General features: G+C 52.7%; 3 protein-coding genes across 3 annotated transcripts; 1 reads left to right on the top strand and 2 right to left on the bottom strand.

The window, feature by feature from the left end:
- Positions 1-214: 214 nt before the first annotated feature.
- On the bottom strand, positions 215-6,352 carry ftcd (formimidoyltransferase cyclodeaminase). The gene is made up of 14 exons (XM_004084353.5): positions 5,775-6,352; positions 4,630-4,813; positions 4,428-4,556; positions 3,135-3,223; positions 2,895-3,074; positions 1,839-1,976; positions 1,645-1,776; positions 1,511-1,572; positions 1,318-1,444; positions 1,085-1,246; positions 969-1,012; positions 742-880; positions 407-502; positions 215-336 (listed from the first exon to the last, which is right to left on the bottom strand). The coding sequence occupies exons 1-14, from the start codon at positions 5,826-5,828 to the stop codon at positions 253-255; spliced, it is 1,620 nt and encodes a 539-aa protein (XP_004084401.1). The 5' UTR covers positions 5,829-6,352; the 3' UTR covers positions 215-252.
- Positions 6,353-6,762: 410 nt separating this feature from the next.
- On the top strand, positions 6,763-11,414 carry fxn (frataxin). Its single transcript, XM_011492591.4, has 5 exons — positions 6,763-6,948; positions 7,011-7,165; positions 10,086-10,206; positions 10,316-10,413; positions 10,829-11,414. Exons 1-5 carry the CDS (start codon positions 6,865-6,867, stop codon positions 10,965-10,967), a joined length of 597 nt encoding a protein of 198 aa, XP_011490893.1. The 5' UTR covers positions 6,763-6,864; the 3' UTR covers positions 10,968-11,414.
- A 199-nt stretch (positions 11,415-11,613) lies between these two features.
- Positions 11,614-14,366, bottom strand: LOC101171716 (serine/threonine-protein phosphatase 6 catalytic subunit). Its single transcript, XM_004084354.5, has 7 exons — positions 14,040-14,366; positions 13,215-13,310; positions 13,087-13,152; positions 12,886-13,027; positions 12,741-12,820; positions 12,442-12,651; positions 11,614-12,111 (listed from the first exon to the last, which is right to left on the bottom strand). Exons 1-7 carry the CDS (start codon positions 14,133-14,135, stop codon positions 11,863-11,865), a joined length of 939 nt encoding a protein of 312 aa, XP_004084402.1. The 5' UTR covers positions 14,136-14,366; the 3' UTR covers positions 11,614-11,862.
- Positions 14,367-14,481: the final 115 nt, after the last annotated feature.

Raw genomic sequence — 14,481 nt, 5'->3', positions numbered from 1 at the left:
TGATTTAAGTTTTTCAGCTGATTGTAAACAAGAACATTCCTCTTTCTGGTTAAAGAAACGTTTCACATTTGGGGTCTAATCGGTTTGGTTTTGGCCAATGGCTCCTCTTCCAACAGATACCGGTTTTCCTGCTGTCTAATGGCACACTCGGACGTTCTGACCCGGTTCCTGAACCCGTGGGTCCGGCTGCTGCCTCTACAAACACACAGACGCGTTTGAGGGAAGCTTTTATTTGCAGTTCCTTCAGGCCTTTCAGGTCCTGGTCTCAGCGGCGCGGAGGACAGCAGCAGCGCCGTCTCGGGCCTCCTGAAGCAAAGCGGACGCTCTCCTGTGTGTCTGCAGAACCAGAACCGGAGGTCAGGGCCTGCCTGGAGGCGAGGCTGCCAGCAGATGTGGGCGTACGTACCGCTGCTTTGAAGGCCTCGTCGGTGACGTCGGTGAGGTTAGTCATGATGTTGTAGTACGCTCCAAAGGCAGCCGCCTCCAGAGCTTTGGCTGCGACCTGGACAGCACACACCGTCAGAACCTTCATGGTTTCCACACATGGGGGGCCTGAAGGTCTGCATGCAGACTCTACAGCTTATGTGGCATTTATGTTGGACAGGAAACGTGCACATAATCCATCAACTCTAGCCTCTAGTCTGTCTGAAAGCCAGACTCAAATTTCAGCAAAAATGTCTGCAGTGCTCGTTGGAGGAGGAGGCGGAGCTTCATGAACCACGCCTGCAGCATCATTCTCACCTGAGCGTCAGACTTGCAGCTGATGTTTCCATGGACGACCATCTCCTTCAGATGAGGCCAGAGGGCGCTGATCCGCTCCGCCAGAGCCTCCGGGACGGCGAGCGCCTGCTGCAGGCCGTCCTGCATGGCGTCTTCTCTCCTGACAGGAGCAGAGGAGCATAAAACCACTGACACGTTGGCTCCAAGTGCTGCAGCTTTCAGCGCCACCTTCTGGCTGACATCCGTACCGTTTCTTTTCCTCCGCCGTGTTTTTTGGCATCTTCAGAGCCGCCTGCAGAAACACGACAGCCGTTTGGGTCAGACCGGGTCGTCCTGAATGTGCGGGAAGGTTCTGGGTTCTCACCATGTAGCTGTTGAAGGCGGACGCGTCGGCGTCCACCATCTGCAGGAAGTCGTTCATGGCCCGATGAAGAGGAGGAATCAGCTTCCTCATCACTCCGTCCAGGTTTTCATACTGCCTCTTCCCATAGGTCATCTGCCCCACCATGGCCCCCAGCGCCGCCCCCTACAGGTAAAACGCAAGATGACGATAAGGACTTGGATGTGGACGCCGTCAGAACTTTGAGAATTTCCCACCAGAGCAGCGATGGCAGCAGAGACCGATCCTCCTCCCGGAGCCGCCGTTCGAGCTCCAACGCTGTGAACAAACTGCCGCAGGGTCAACGAGCGCAGCTGCCCCTCCTCCTGCCCCTTCACCATGTACCTGCATGTAGGACGCAGCACCTTTAGCTCCCGCTCCTTCTGCTCCTGCGTGGGCGATCAGACTCACTCTATGATCCTCTCCTTGGGGTTGAACGGGCCGAGGGAGTCCAGGCCCAGTTTACTGACCACCTGCGGGCCAGAACATGCGGTTCTGTCAGTCGGAGCGGCTCATCGGGTCTCCACACACGGTTCCGTGCTCACCAGTCTGACTTTGTGCTCCTCTTCAAGGATGAAGAGCTGATCTCTGTGAATGTAGAAGTCAGCAGCGTCCAGCAGAGCCTTCAAAGGGATCAGACCCACGATCTGAGAGCCCACCAGCGGCAGCCTCAGCTCCTAGACGGCACAGAGCAGCTGAGGCCCAAGCCTGGACCACCTCATGCTGACGCCTCACCCACCTCTGCTGCCCTGCAGACCTCCTCATACACGGCGTGGAGGGGGGTCACCTCATAGTCCAGGATGTTGGTGGACACCTGGGCGATGTTGGCCTCCTCCAGGTACCAGCCCATCCCCTGGACCTTCTTCAGCAGGCCGGGCTGAGCGAGGAGGACACGAGGAGGAGATGCAAGTTCACTCATCTATACCTCCTTCTATCCACAAACATCTGCAGTCATGACCAGAAAGACCAGCAGCCTGGCTGTTGGGTCAGAAAACAGTTTATCTGCAAAAGTTTCTCATTTAAACTCAGGCGGGATGAAGCGGGTCAGCAGAACCCAATCTCTTCCACTTCCTGTCACCACGACGGAGTTTCTGACAGCTGTCTGCTGGAATGTGGGACCACTCCTTTCTAAATAGTTCTGTGTTGAGACTTTCTACAGATGTTCTATGGGATTCAGGGTGGACTGGGTTCTGAACCGTGGGATTTGGGTCATGGTGGAAGCAGCTTTCTGACGCTGGACTCACCAGACGTCATGATAACATTCTCACGGTCAAGCCGTCCAGAAGCTCCGCCCTCTTTCGGCAGCCTTTGAATACCTGGTTTCGGTTCTGTCATCAGTGCCGAGCCGTTCTTTACCAAAAGGTTCTGGTTCTGTCTCATCTGTGAGTCTGTTCTTTTTATCTACATAGAACTGAAAGGTTATCCATGTCATGGATGTACGGCTCTAACGATAACGGACACAACGGCACAGAGATGTCTGGAGATGGACGGGAAGCCCTGAGGTTGTCCATGTCCAGAAACCCCCACACCCCTTTACCCTGCATGTGGGGGGGCTCACTGACGGCACTAGAGAACTAGAGCCACCAAGGGCTCCTAAAATGAACCTACGCTATAACCACAGTCTGACTGCAGGTGGCGCCCTATTGGGCCTTTATAGATCTTCAATGGGAATCAGGTCTCCTCTGTTGCCATGGTGACAGCCCGTCAGTGGAATCTCTTCAGCAGGAAAGATTCCTGAAGTTTGTGGAATCTTGTACAGAACAACAGTTAACAGCAGTTGACTCCCAGCATGCACCTGGTTCTGGCCCCGGCCCTGCTCCCGGATGTCCAGCGCCACACGGTGAGCCTGCTCCTTGGTGCTGATCAGGTTCACGTTGTACGCGATGAGGAACTTCCGCGCGCCGGTCACCGTGGCGCCCCACGACGGCACGAAGGCGGCCGGGCCGAAGTCGGGAGTCCATTCCTGCCGACTGAGCTAAGAAAAGACGCGGGAATGAAGCCTGAAGACGTGAAGCGGCAGGTTTCCCAGCCTCACCTTGTCAGGAAGAGCCTCGTACTCTCCAGCACGCACAGACGGGAGCGCCCTCCTTGCCGGCGTGCCAGCCGCCTCTCCGTAGAGGTAAACTAAGAGGAGAAAGAGCCTCAGAACCAAAGCAGAACCGGCACGTCTGCTCCTCTGGGAGGAACCACAGGGAGCCTCAAAGCCCCGAGTCCATGGTCTCCATAGGAGGAGCCAACCTTTCTGTTCTACACCTCCTTCCAACCTCCTGTTGTTCCTCTGGAAGGATTCGAGTCCAACTGAAAAGGCTTCTTCATTCATCCGTTCAAATGTGTTATGCTTGTTTCCACATCATTAGTGGAACTACACAAACATTTGAACAGACCAGGATTGTGAGGTCACTTCCTCCTCATTACAAAGCTGGACTCCCAACGAACACAACTGGATCCACAAGGTGTGGAAGCACACGTGTGCTGATCTGAACACGCAGCACTCAGGTGTGCTGTAAAAGGCAGCAGGTAAGCTCACCTGTATCATTGAAAAATGGAAAGCTAGAAGAAATGTGAGAATGGGAGGAGGAGGAGGTGGAGGAGGACTTGAAGAGTTGCTCCAACCTGAACAAAGACGCAGAGGACCAAATTTGACTCAACAAATCTGTACAACACTTCTTGACCGCGACCTAAACCACGGACTGACTGATGGAAGCAGGTCAAAAGGTCAACCAAATCTCAGCAGAAATACTGTTGCTTCAGACATTTCATCCAGAAACAGGTAAGACAGCCACACAGTTCACTGACACTCAAGCCTGCCGTACTTGTAGGCTGCAAGGATGTTTTAACACTTGTAGTATATTTTTTCACATGGCATTGAGGGTCGAGGACGCCATGGTGGAAGGGGCTCTACGTTCCCCCGTACACAAGAGGGCGCCGCTTATGGCCAATAATTGCATCAGGCTGCCAGAAGTCCAAGCCAATCATGACTGATGGCCGTAATCACAATAACATCCAAAGAGTCTCTCTGTCACAATAGCTGGAAAGAAAAATGAAGAACACAAGAAAAACTGGATCAGAACCATGAGACAGACGGTCAGAAACCAGCACGGCTCATTTTACTGCTGGGTTTTGGGTTCTGAGGTTCTGGCTCCAAAGACATGCACAGGAGATGTGGAACAGCATCCTGGTGTCTCTTTCAGAGTCTTGCCAATGGCTGCAGATCAAATTCAGCCTGGGTTTCTACGCCTGGATGAGGCGGATTTACCCCCAAGACCAGGGAGAAATGTGATTGGACACCGGGCAATGACCAACGCGTTGGTGCTGGACCCCCCCTTACCTGGAACGTGCAGCATGTCCGCCAGCTTCTGTCCGAAGGCGCGGGAGCAGCCAACGCAGTCGTCCATGGTGACGTTCTGGACGGGGATGAAGGGGCAGACGTCCAGCGCTCCGGTCCGCGGATGCTCACCTGATGAGCAGGTAACACAGCTTCAGCGCCTCCTGCTGGGCAACGGCGGCCTGAACGGGGGGGTCAGACTGACCTGAGTGCTTGGTCATGTCGATGAGGCTGAAGGCCTGGCGGGCGGCGTTCAGCGCCCCCTCTACCACTGCATCGGGGGGACCCACGAAGGTGTAGACGGTGCGGTTGGTGGAGGCGCCGGGGTCCACGTCCAGCAGGCTGCAGCCCGCGGTGCCGGAAATGGCCGCTGAGATGGCATCGATCACCTGAAGAGGATGAAGTCCACTGACGGTCAGACGGCCAGCAATGATTGACAGGTGTTACACATTCACAGACACAGCAGGAGGCCCGCTCCTCCAAAGACCGGTCCGGTCCGGGTCGCTGTTCTAGTTATGTAAAAGAGAACGTTAGTCTTTGGTGACACGCAAAAAACTCCAGTGCTGCAGAAAGAACCAGAACCAGTGGTGAGCTGAGCCGGCTCGTCAGTTTGGATTTCAACCTCCTTCTAGGAGGAAGTTTCCTGCTGGTTGGTCCGGTAAACCAGAATTTCTGCTAAACCTGAACGCTAAGATGGATCAGAGGAGGGAAAGCAGCTCCAGAAAGGAAGGTCAAAGGTTACGGAGAAGTCCAAAGCCCGTCCCATCAGAGCGTCTGCAGCAGAACGATGGTTCTATCTGTGCTGAAGCTCCGCCTTTTAGAATCATCTGACTGAGAAAACAGCAGGAGAACATGGAGAACAGAGGGAGTACAGGAGGAGAACTGCTTCAACACCAGACTCACGGCAGGAACCCTGAAAGGATTCTAGAGTCCAGAATCCTGCAGTGAAGTTCTACAGTGAATGATGAGGTTCTTGATCTTCTGGTTCCGTCTGGAGGGATCTCTGACCCCCACATGAGAAGAACTGCAGTGGTTCTGGACGTGAAGCCGGACTTTACCTCCAGCTCAGTTTCAGTTCTGATTCCACATTCGGCTACGCCTGAGGATCCAAGAACCCAGTTTGGCAGCGGAGGAACCAGAACCAACAACCTGCAGAACCTTAACGGTTGTAGTTCCTGAATCTGGAGGATCCAGATGAAATGAGAACGCTCATGGACCCCCCCCCACATGATGTCTGGACCCAATCAGAACATTTCCACGGTTTCTTACTGGTTCACAGAGAAAAGCATCAGAGAGTTTGGCGAGGAGGGGGGGGCCTCTCGAGTCTGGACGGGTGGCGGTGCGTCTCACCTGCTGGTTTCGACCCTCGGAGAAGTTGGGGACACACTCCACCAGCTGAGCCATGGCGTCTGCAAACCGCAGGAAGGCGGCAGCAGGTCTCTCAGCGCTCCGCCAATCATTCACAGAGCAGCAGCTGATTGGCCAGCTCCTCCCGCAGGTCAGACGCCTCCTCCCGCAGGTCAGACTCCTCCTCCCGCAGGTCAGACGCCTCCTCCCGCAGGTCAGACTCCTCCTCCCGCAGGTCAGACTCCTCCTCCCGCAGGTCAGACGCCTCCTCCCGCAGGTCAGACGCCTCCTCCCGCAGGTCAGACGCCTCCTCCCGCAGGTCAGACTCCTCCTCCCGCAGGTCAGACTCCTCCTCCCGCAGGTCAGACGCCTCCTCCCGCAGGTCAGACGCCTCCTCCCGCAGGTCAGACTCCTCCTCCCGCAGGTCAGACTCCTCCTCCCGCAGGTCAGACGCCTCCTCCCGCAGGTCAGACTCCTCCTCCCGCAGGTCAGACGCCTCCTCCCGCAGGTCAGACGCCTCCTCCTGCAGGTGGCGGTGGAGCAGACGCTGCAAGACTCTTTCTGCTTTACTAAATGGAGACATGTCTGAGTCCAAACATGAATGTTTGATCTGGGATGAAGTTCAGGGTCCCACATGCCCCCCCCCCCCTGTTGATTCAGAGGGTCAAAGGGCAGCAGAGTCCTAGCTGCTGGGATGAACGTTCAACCACAGGGCCGGAGTCCGATAGTACTGTTGGGTGATGCAGAACCAGAACCCCGGCAGCCTTTCAGAAGAGGAAACTCCATCTCTGCTCCCATGACTGAGTATCACCCTCCCCAGGAAGGAAAATCCTCCTGGAGCAGAGTCCCGTCAGGAGCTTCTGGCTGTTCGGTTGGAGGAAGACTCTAAAGGTCTTTAGTCCTGACCTGCCATGCCACTTCCTGTTTCTTTGTAGTAAACTCATTCATCTGATCTTTCTTTACTGTGTTTTGTTGCGGTTCCGGTTCCGTCCAGCAGGTGGCGGTGAGGCGGATTCTGGGTCCCTTAAACCCACGAACAAGAGCAGAAGCAGCCGGTGACACTCTGCTGCGCCTCACCTTCATCACCTTCATCATGTTCCTGAGCGGCAGCGCGCTGCGCGTGTCCGCTAAGGTGTTTCCGCGGTCCGCTAGGAGAGGCATGGTCACGTGGCAGCAGGTAACCCGCGGTTAACGTAACAGTGCAGCTGAAACCAAACTCTGATCCCGACTTTGTTCCAGCTCCCGACTTCCGCCGTAGCGCCGGACTGGGCGGGAATCGAACCGCCGACCCGCAGACACAGAACCGCCAGACCGGCCCACGCGGTCTGGCTGTTGTCCAGAGGAATTCACCTGAGCCCCGGGGGGCGGAGTCAGGGGGAACCGGGCCCGGTCAGGTAAATTGCGGTCACTCTGCGTGGTGGGAGGGGTCACGAGTGCCACCAATCCCACAATGCTTTGCGGTCATTGAAAGCCAGAATTGATCATTATTAACCCTTGTGCTATCTTAGATGACCCCCCCTTCCATTGAGGTGTTCTCCCTACCATGACAAAGGTGGATAAAGGTGGAAAGATTTCATGTAATCCATGGACACCAGTGAAGATCACAAATCATTGAAGAAAAAAGGTTCAGAGCACTGTCTAGTGGGTCTAGATGACCCAACTGTCTAGTGGATCTAGACCAGTGTTTTTCAACCAGTGTGCCGTGGGAGATGGTCAAGTGTGCCGTGAAAAATTGCCCTCATTAACTGATCTAAAAGCAATTACCATCTCCAGAAAATCAGCTCTTTGTTCATCCAAACAGGCCCTGAACACTGAGAAGTTAAGAATTTGAAATATCATAAAATTATTTTTTCTTTGTGTTTATATGATTCTATTAAAGACATTTTGATAAGAATGACGGGATACCGCGATTTAGCTGCAGCTATAAGTGTGTAAGGAAAAGTCCCGCCCCTTTAACTGTCTCCACCAATCATTCTTGAAGGCTTAATCACATGTCATCAGTCTGACCAATCAGAAGTGGTTAAAGTATTCACTTCCTTGTTTCGATTTAGCGCAAAAAAGTCTCTGTTCTAACAAAAATACCAGCTAAAGCTCGTCTTTAGCGGTGTAGCTTTCCACAGAATCTGGTATCAGACTGTGGAACAAGAGAACAAAACCATGAAGCTCAAAGACGCTGGTCTTTCTGCGGTCGGCGGATTACGGGCACTACATCTCCCATGATGCAGTAAAGTGACTGTCTTAGCGCACAATGAGTCTCTCCTCTTAACGTCTTAAAACAACGAACACACATCAAACAGTTTTTGAATCTTTTGACTTAATCTTTAATACATCTTTAAGAAAAACAGCTGCAGCTTCCAGCGTTTTCTGCAACAATTATCACAAAAATGCATGTGAGATTGTGGAGGGACTGTAGATCAATACAGACTGAACTTTTTATTTTTATTTTATTTATCTATTTTTTTGGATGCTGGTGTGCCGCGGGATTTTTGTCAAGGTTAAAGTGTGCCGTGGCTCAAAAAAGGTTGAAAAACACTGATCTAGATGACCCATCTCCCAACGTTAAAGTGCCTAGGATAGAACAAGGGTTACTAATGTTAGCATGACACAGCAGAAAAGGATCTTTTGTAGTCACTGCTACATTTGTAGTCCGTTGCTCAGAGACGACCCTATAGAGAGAAATTAGACTCAGTCGGATTTGTGCGTAATTCTTGATTTGTGCGTAAATTAGGATTTGTGCGTGATTTGTTACTCACATAATACGTTTTGTGTATAAGTTAAAAAAATACAAAATGCAATTTACGTATGCACAAATTAAGATTACAACAGCTTGAAACTACTTACACACACACACATCTTTAAAAAACACGCACGAATCCCTTGTTACGCACACACGAAGCCAAAGTTACGCACGGATCTACCCTGAGACTGTTTTAACGTCTCACAAATTCGTCCGTAAGTGCTGCGTTTAAATACCAGTGGAATGCTCGGTCATTAGAATTTTCCTATATTTAACTTATACACAAAACGGATTATGTGAGTAACAAATCACGCACAAATCCAAATTTATGCACAAATCCGACTGAGTCTAATTTCTCTCCAGACGACCCCGACTATCATCTTACATTCAGTGAGAAAAGACCAAGGAGATGATCTCTGAGAACCGTTAACATCATCGCCATAGAAACGCTCACCTCCTTTAAATACCTGGGAGTACAGGTGGAACGTCTGCTGAACTGGAACCCTGACTCTCTCTGGGCCCGTCTGGCCCAAAGGAGGCACTTTTGACCACGTCTGAGTTTCTTTGGTGTCAGCGGCCGATGATGTGGACCTTTGACTCATCAGGACTTGAAGGCATCATCCAAACGGTCTGTGTGTCTGTTCCAAACCAAAACAGGAGTGGCAACACGGTGAAATCAGCCATGAAGGTCATTGGTACACGGGAAACTCCATCTGTGTGTTCCGTGACACGTCTGGGTCATGAGATCCTCAGTGATCCATCTCAGATTCTGTCTTCTGACTTTGAATTATTGCCATCTGCTTCAGAGCAGCTGAACATGAAACCAACCGAGATAAGAAGGTGTTGGTTCCATGAACAAACGGTACCGGTCCAGAACGGCCTCTGGCTGTTGTTTATTCCGCTCTGTGTTGTAGCTGTGGGCTCCTCGGCCCAGGACAAATGTCCCTCACGGGACGGTAAAGTATTGATGATGGTGGTGGGTTGTGGAAACCACGGCTGTGTCCAAATCTCAGGGCGGCGTTCTTCCTGGCTGCATTTGAAGTCGCTTACGTCACGGCGCCGCGACAAGTGCGGTCCAAATCCAACGGATACGGCCTTTTTCTAAATTCAAGGATTGGTCTGGGGAATCCTTCTATGCTGTCCATATCCCAAGATGCATTGCGGCCGAGCCCGGAGATTTTTTGACAACAATGGCGGACTGTGAAGCGGAACCTGGACTTGGAGCTAATTTTTAGACTTACTGCAAGATTAAAAGTTAAGCCAGGTAGATTTTGAGCTCCATGCCTGGTTCACTACTCACGGTTGCTAGGCAACAGGACATTCGCCAAGGTAACGGCTGAATTTCTCTAAAGGTTAAACTCGTCCAAATTCACAGTTGTAAACATCCGACCCACCAACGTCGCCGGCCGCTGGAGGACGCAGCCCTGGAATTTGGACACGCCCACAGAAATGACGGCTGAAGTTTGCTAAGTTCAGGAGAAGAAAAGCAGGCAGGAAGGCAGATGCTGCAGAAGTTTGGTAGCTGTGGCTCACTACTGCCCCCGGTGGAGTGGCTGACCCCTGTCTCTGTGTGACAGCCGGCTGTCTGAAGCCGCCTATGAGAAGCTGGCTGAGGAGACTCTGGACGCTCTGGCCGAGTTCTTCGAGGACCTGGCTGATGAGGACGTGGCTGGAGAAGAGCTGGACGTGCTTTTTTCTGTGAGTCACACACAGACGCTTCTCCAGTAATCCATAAAATACACCACCACCAGATCAGTGAACAGAACCGGATCAGAGGCTCACACCGAACGGTCCTTTCTGTGTCCAGAGTGGCGTTCTGACGGTGAAGGTGGGCGGAGACTACGGCACCTATGTCATCAATAAACAGACGCCCAACAAACAGATCTGGCTTTCTTCTCCAACCAGGTGAGACGAGCCGACAGCAGGATGGAGGGACGCTGCACGGGCGTTCATCACGAAGAGATCCCCAAGGCGCCTGATTGGGCCCTAAGATTCCTATTCAAGTTAAGGACAGGAAGTCCAGAAGGATCAGTTCTGGACTGTAGTTTTGTTGAAGGAAAGCTTTGATTGGTTAAAAAAAAGACGGGGGAGTGGCCTTTATCTGGGCCCCTGTGGGGGGAGGGGTTTACGGGCTTCAGATGGTTCAGAGGCTTCAACACTTAGTCGGTGCTTTGGTCAGGCGTCTGGTTTGAATGAACAGATGTTAAATGGTCCGGACTGAGGGTAGAACTCATCCAGAACTTTGTAGGTCCAAAGCGTTTGTTCTACATGACACAGAACATTCCAGCAACACGGTCTTGAAGTTCCTTCTCTGTTGCAGCGGGCCGAAGCGCTACGATTGGAGCGGCGAGCGCTGGCTGTACTACCACGACGGCGTCAGCCTCCACCAGCTGCTGTCCCAGGAGTTTTCCCTCATCTTCAAGAGGAACATCAACCTGCTGGACCTCCCTCATTCCTGAAACGGACCTCTGCGGAGTTCCGCCACTGTCGGCTGAAGGAGCCCCAGGTTTGATCCCAGAACACCTCAGAGGAACCAGGATGTTCCGGAGCAGCCCGCGTCACGGGGAAAAGAGCGTTCCTCTTCCTCTGCAGGTTCTGCTCTGCCGACAAATCAACACTTTAAGACCCGAGTCTGAACCACGTCATGATCCAAAAGACGGTTCCTCCTCCCCTGTGCGGTTCTGCTTCTTGTCTGTGCTAGAACGTCGGTTTCTGAAAGTTGCTTTGAGCCAAAGTCAGGAGGTGAAACAGGAATCCTCAGATTCTGCTGAACAACGTCAGGAAGAAGGAAACCAGTCGGGTCTCAAACCAGCAACCTCCTCTAGACCCGCTGCACCACAGCCCTGGGGGGGGGGTATTCTGTCTAATGTGAACCCTCATAAAGACTTTCAGACGTTTATCACAAACCTGTTTCACTTCTAGTCCCAAATGTTTTAGATCCTGGCTTGGAGGCTGCAGGAACGTGGAGGAACGTTCGGTTTCTGAGTTCTAAAGGTTCTAAATGTGGTTCTGCTCGGTTCCATCTTCAGGCTGGACCGTCTGGTACCTGCAGTAACCTGCAGAGGCCAGCAGGTGTCAGAAAACAAACATTTGAGGACCTGCAAACATTTTTGACCGTTTATTTAAAAACACATGAAGAGATTCCAGATGTTGGAAAGCCAGAGCGTCAGTGAATGCAGCACGAGTTTGGCGTGGAACGGCGACGCCGCCAGCATCAATCTGCTGCAGGTCAGAACCAGCAGGAGATCTTTAACGGCAAAGACGCAGGAATAAATAGGAGCATGTGGGCGGAGTCTTTTCTCTGAGCGGCTACATGCGGCGGAGGCTGGACCGTGGTCATCCGTCTGAGCGCGCTCACAGGAAGTACGGCGTGGTGGTCCGGGGCGGGATGACCCTCTCCGAGTCCGGCACGGCTCTGAAGAGCTTGGGTTCTCTGGTGGCGGCGTCTTTGAAGACCATGATAGAGGCGATGTTGCCGCAGCGGTAGCAGTAGTTGGGCGCCGACCACACGGTGACCAGCTTCTCATCGAACATGAACTTGTAGCCTTCATGGACCAGCTGGTGGGCGCGGCAGATCAGCTTCAGGTTGTTGATGTGAACGAACTGCAGGACAGAAGAGGGGGAGGGTGAGCTTCACGCCCGCAGCACGCCGCCTGCTGTGGCGCCCGCAGCACGCCGCCTGCTGTGGCGCCCGCAGCACGCCGCCTGCTGTGGCGCCCGCAGCACGCCGCCTGCTGTGGCATTCATATCAATCATAAATATTATTGACGGGGAGCTGTGGGGCAGAGGGACACCTCTCATCAGAAGTTGTTAGGTTCGATTCCCGCCTTACCCTATGAGGCAGATTTTGTTCAATTGAAGGTTTAGAAAAGGACGTGCTGGTTCTTCGGGTCAGCAGGGTGGACCCGGTGGTTCTGGAGCAGAAACTCGTACCTCGTTGGTGACTTTGGCACCAAACAGCCATCCGGCTCCTCGGGGGCTGATGGCCCAGGTGTCCACGTCTTCAGGGTCCGACCACACCAGGTCACAGAAGGCTCCTTTGTGGGGGATCTCCTGGTTCCGCTCGATGGTTCGGATCTGGTCCAGGGTCTTGATGTCGGGGGAGAGGCCGCCGTGCACGCACAGGACCTGCTCGTCCATCAGCTGGGAGGAGGAAGACGAGGAGGAAGGTGAGGAGGAGCTCAGACCTGTTCATTCTGGACGTAAAACAGAGAAGGAACGTTTGTACGAACCGCTGCCACCGTTAGCATGTCGAACACTTTGGTGCAGTAGCGCCACGCGTTGGCGTTCCCATATTTGGTCTGACACTCATCTGCAAGAAGAAACAAATCCTCAGCAAATCCGTTACGTAGCGGCTGATGATCCCTCTGACCTCACCGTAGAAGCCGTAAACTTGCGTGATCTGTCTGCTTTCATGGTTTCCACGCAGAAGCGTGATGCGGTCGGGCCACTTGGCCTTGAGCACCAGCAGGTACGTGAACGTCTCCAGGCTGTAGTAGCCTCTGTCCACGAAGTCGCCCTGCAGAGCACATGTCAGGAGCTCCGCCCACAAAGGCTCAGGAGCCCGCGTGAACTCACCATGAAGATGTAGTTGGTGTCGGGAACCTGGCCGCCGGTCCGGAACAGCTCGCAGAGGTCGTAGAACTGAGACAGACAGAGTCAGACCAGCGGAGGCTAGACGCTGCAGCAGCAGGTGACCGCCTTACCTGTCCGTGAATGTCGCCGCACACCGTCACCGGAGTGGACACGGGTTGGACGTTGGACTCCTCCAGGAGAAGATCGCAAACGTAGTCACATAATCTCTGTAGAGAAAGGGGCGTCAGCCTCAGACGGGTGAAGGAAAAGTTTACAACTGCTGCCATCGTTTACAGAACATCTGCAACACGCCGGATCGGTGCAGGAAGACGGGACAGAACTTTTTCTCACACATTACTTTCTTTCAAGCATAAAAGACAAACGGATCAAACATTGACACTTTCAGTTGTGAAAATGTTTTATAAGATACTACTGCAGTCCTAAACCCCAAAACTACTCAGAGCCTAACCGGAAGCTGAGATAAAACACTGGGAATAATCGACGGCTCCGCCCCAGAGTGACGTCACTAAGGGAACTCTCCATGGTAACTTCAATGTTTTGGGAAGAGAGTAAACAGAGGGTTTGCTTTGGCTTTAAAGGCATTCAGATGTTTAAAGATTTCGGGGTAAATAGACACAATGACGTCAGAAGAGCTCTTTGAATCATTTTCTTCAGGCAGCAGATCGGGCAGCTCCTCTGAACGTAAACAAACAGTTTTAACGTAAAAAGTCCGATTCCAGCTTTAAATAAACGGACGGAATGTTACGAAGCCGGAAAGTCCACGAACGCTCAGCCTTCTGTGCTCCTTTAGCAGCAATAACGGCTCCCAAACAGCAAGCTAGCACCGTTAGCTGCAGCAAGCTAATGCTAGCTCCGAAACTCCGACGAACAGCCGGCTGGAGGTGAGGCCACGCCCACACACGGGAAACCGGGGCTGTAGGCGAACCCGCCGTTACCTTCAGGTCGTTCTCCGGGAGGTATTTACACACTTTAGCGATTTCTGCGTATTTATCCAGATCCAGGGGCGCCATGGCGGCACGCTCACTGCTCATGCGCAACCTACTGCCTTACGTCATAGCTTCCCGCCCTCCACCAGCAGATGGCAGTGCGAGGTCATTTATGTTTGCAGAGACTTTAGTTTATCATTTTGAAGAAGAAATGCCGATCTGACGAAATGTAATGAAACTGAATAAAATGGAGCAAAGAGGACATCCGTTTATTTTGTGCGTTTCTAAACAGAGAATGTTGAACAGACATCAGGGTGTTTACTCCATGACCTTCTCAAAAGGTCAGAGGTCATGGTGAGGATGACGGATGCGCTTGTTCTAGCTCCTCCCACAGTATTGTCTTGTCAGACTCCTCTGCACCTCCTGGTCGTCTCTCCTCACCTTCATGCTG

The sequence above is a fragment of the Oryzias latipes genome, chromosome 9 (assembly GCF_053564925.1).
Source record: "Oryzias latipes strain Hd-rR chromosome 9, Olatipes_Hd-rR_3.1".
Classification (NCBI taxonomy): domain Eukaryota; kingdom Metazoa; phylum Chordata; class Actinopteri; order Beloniformes; family Adrianichthyidae; genus Oryzias; species Oryzias latipes.
Note: the sequence above shows the minus strand (reverse complement) of the source record. Positions and strands in the feature narration are given on the sequence as shown.

Excerpts from the sequence above, each read along its gene's own strand:
- ftcd (XM_004084353.5), bottom strand. The coding sequence starts at position 5,828 with ATGGCTCAGCTGGTGGAGTGTGTCCCCAACTTCTCCGAGGGTCGAAAC. Across the intron at positions 1,573-1,644 it reads AGGAGCACAAAGTCAGACTG|GTGGTCAGTAAACTGGGCCT; the intron begins GTGAGCACGGAA and ends TCTGGCCCGCAG. Across the intron at positions 881-968 it reads ACGGCGGAGGAAAAGAAACG|GAGAGAAGACGCCATGCAGG; the intron begins GTACGGATGTCA and ends TGCTCCTGTCAG.
- fxn (XM_011492591.4), top strand. The coding sequence starts at position 6,865 with ATGTTCCTGAGCGGCAGCGCGCTGCGCGTGTCCGCTAAGGTGTTTCCG. Across the intron at positions 7,166-10,085 it reads GGGGAACCGGGCCCGGTCAG|CCGGCTGTCTGAAGCCGCCT; the intron begins GTAAATTGCGGT and ends TCTGTGTGACAG. Across the intron at positions 10,207-10,315 it reads AGCTGGACGTGCTTTTTTCT|AGTGGCGTTCTGACGGTGAA; the intron begins GTGAGTCACACA and ends TTCTGTGTCCAG.
- LOC101171716 (XM_004084354.5), bottom strand. The coding sequence starts at position 14,135 with ATGAGCAGTGAGCGTGCCGCCATGGCGCCCCTGGATCTGGATAAATAC. Across the intron at positions 12,821-12,885 it reads GCAAGTTTACGGCTTCTACG|ATGAGTGTCAGACCAAATAT; the intron begins GTGAGGTCAGAG and ends TTCTTCTTGCAG. Across the intron at positions 12,652-12,740 it reads ACATGCTAACGGTGGCAGCG|CTGATGGACGAGCAGGTCCT; the intron begins GTTCGTACAAAC and ends TCCTCCTCCCAG.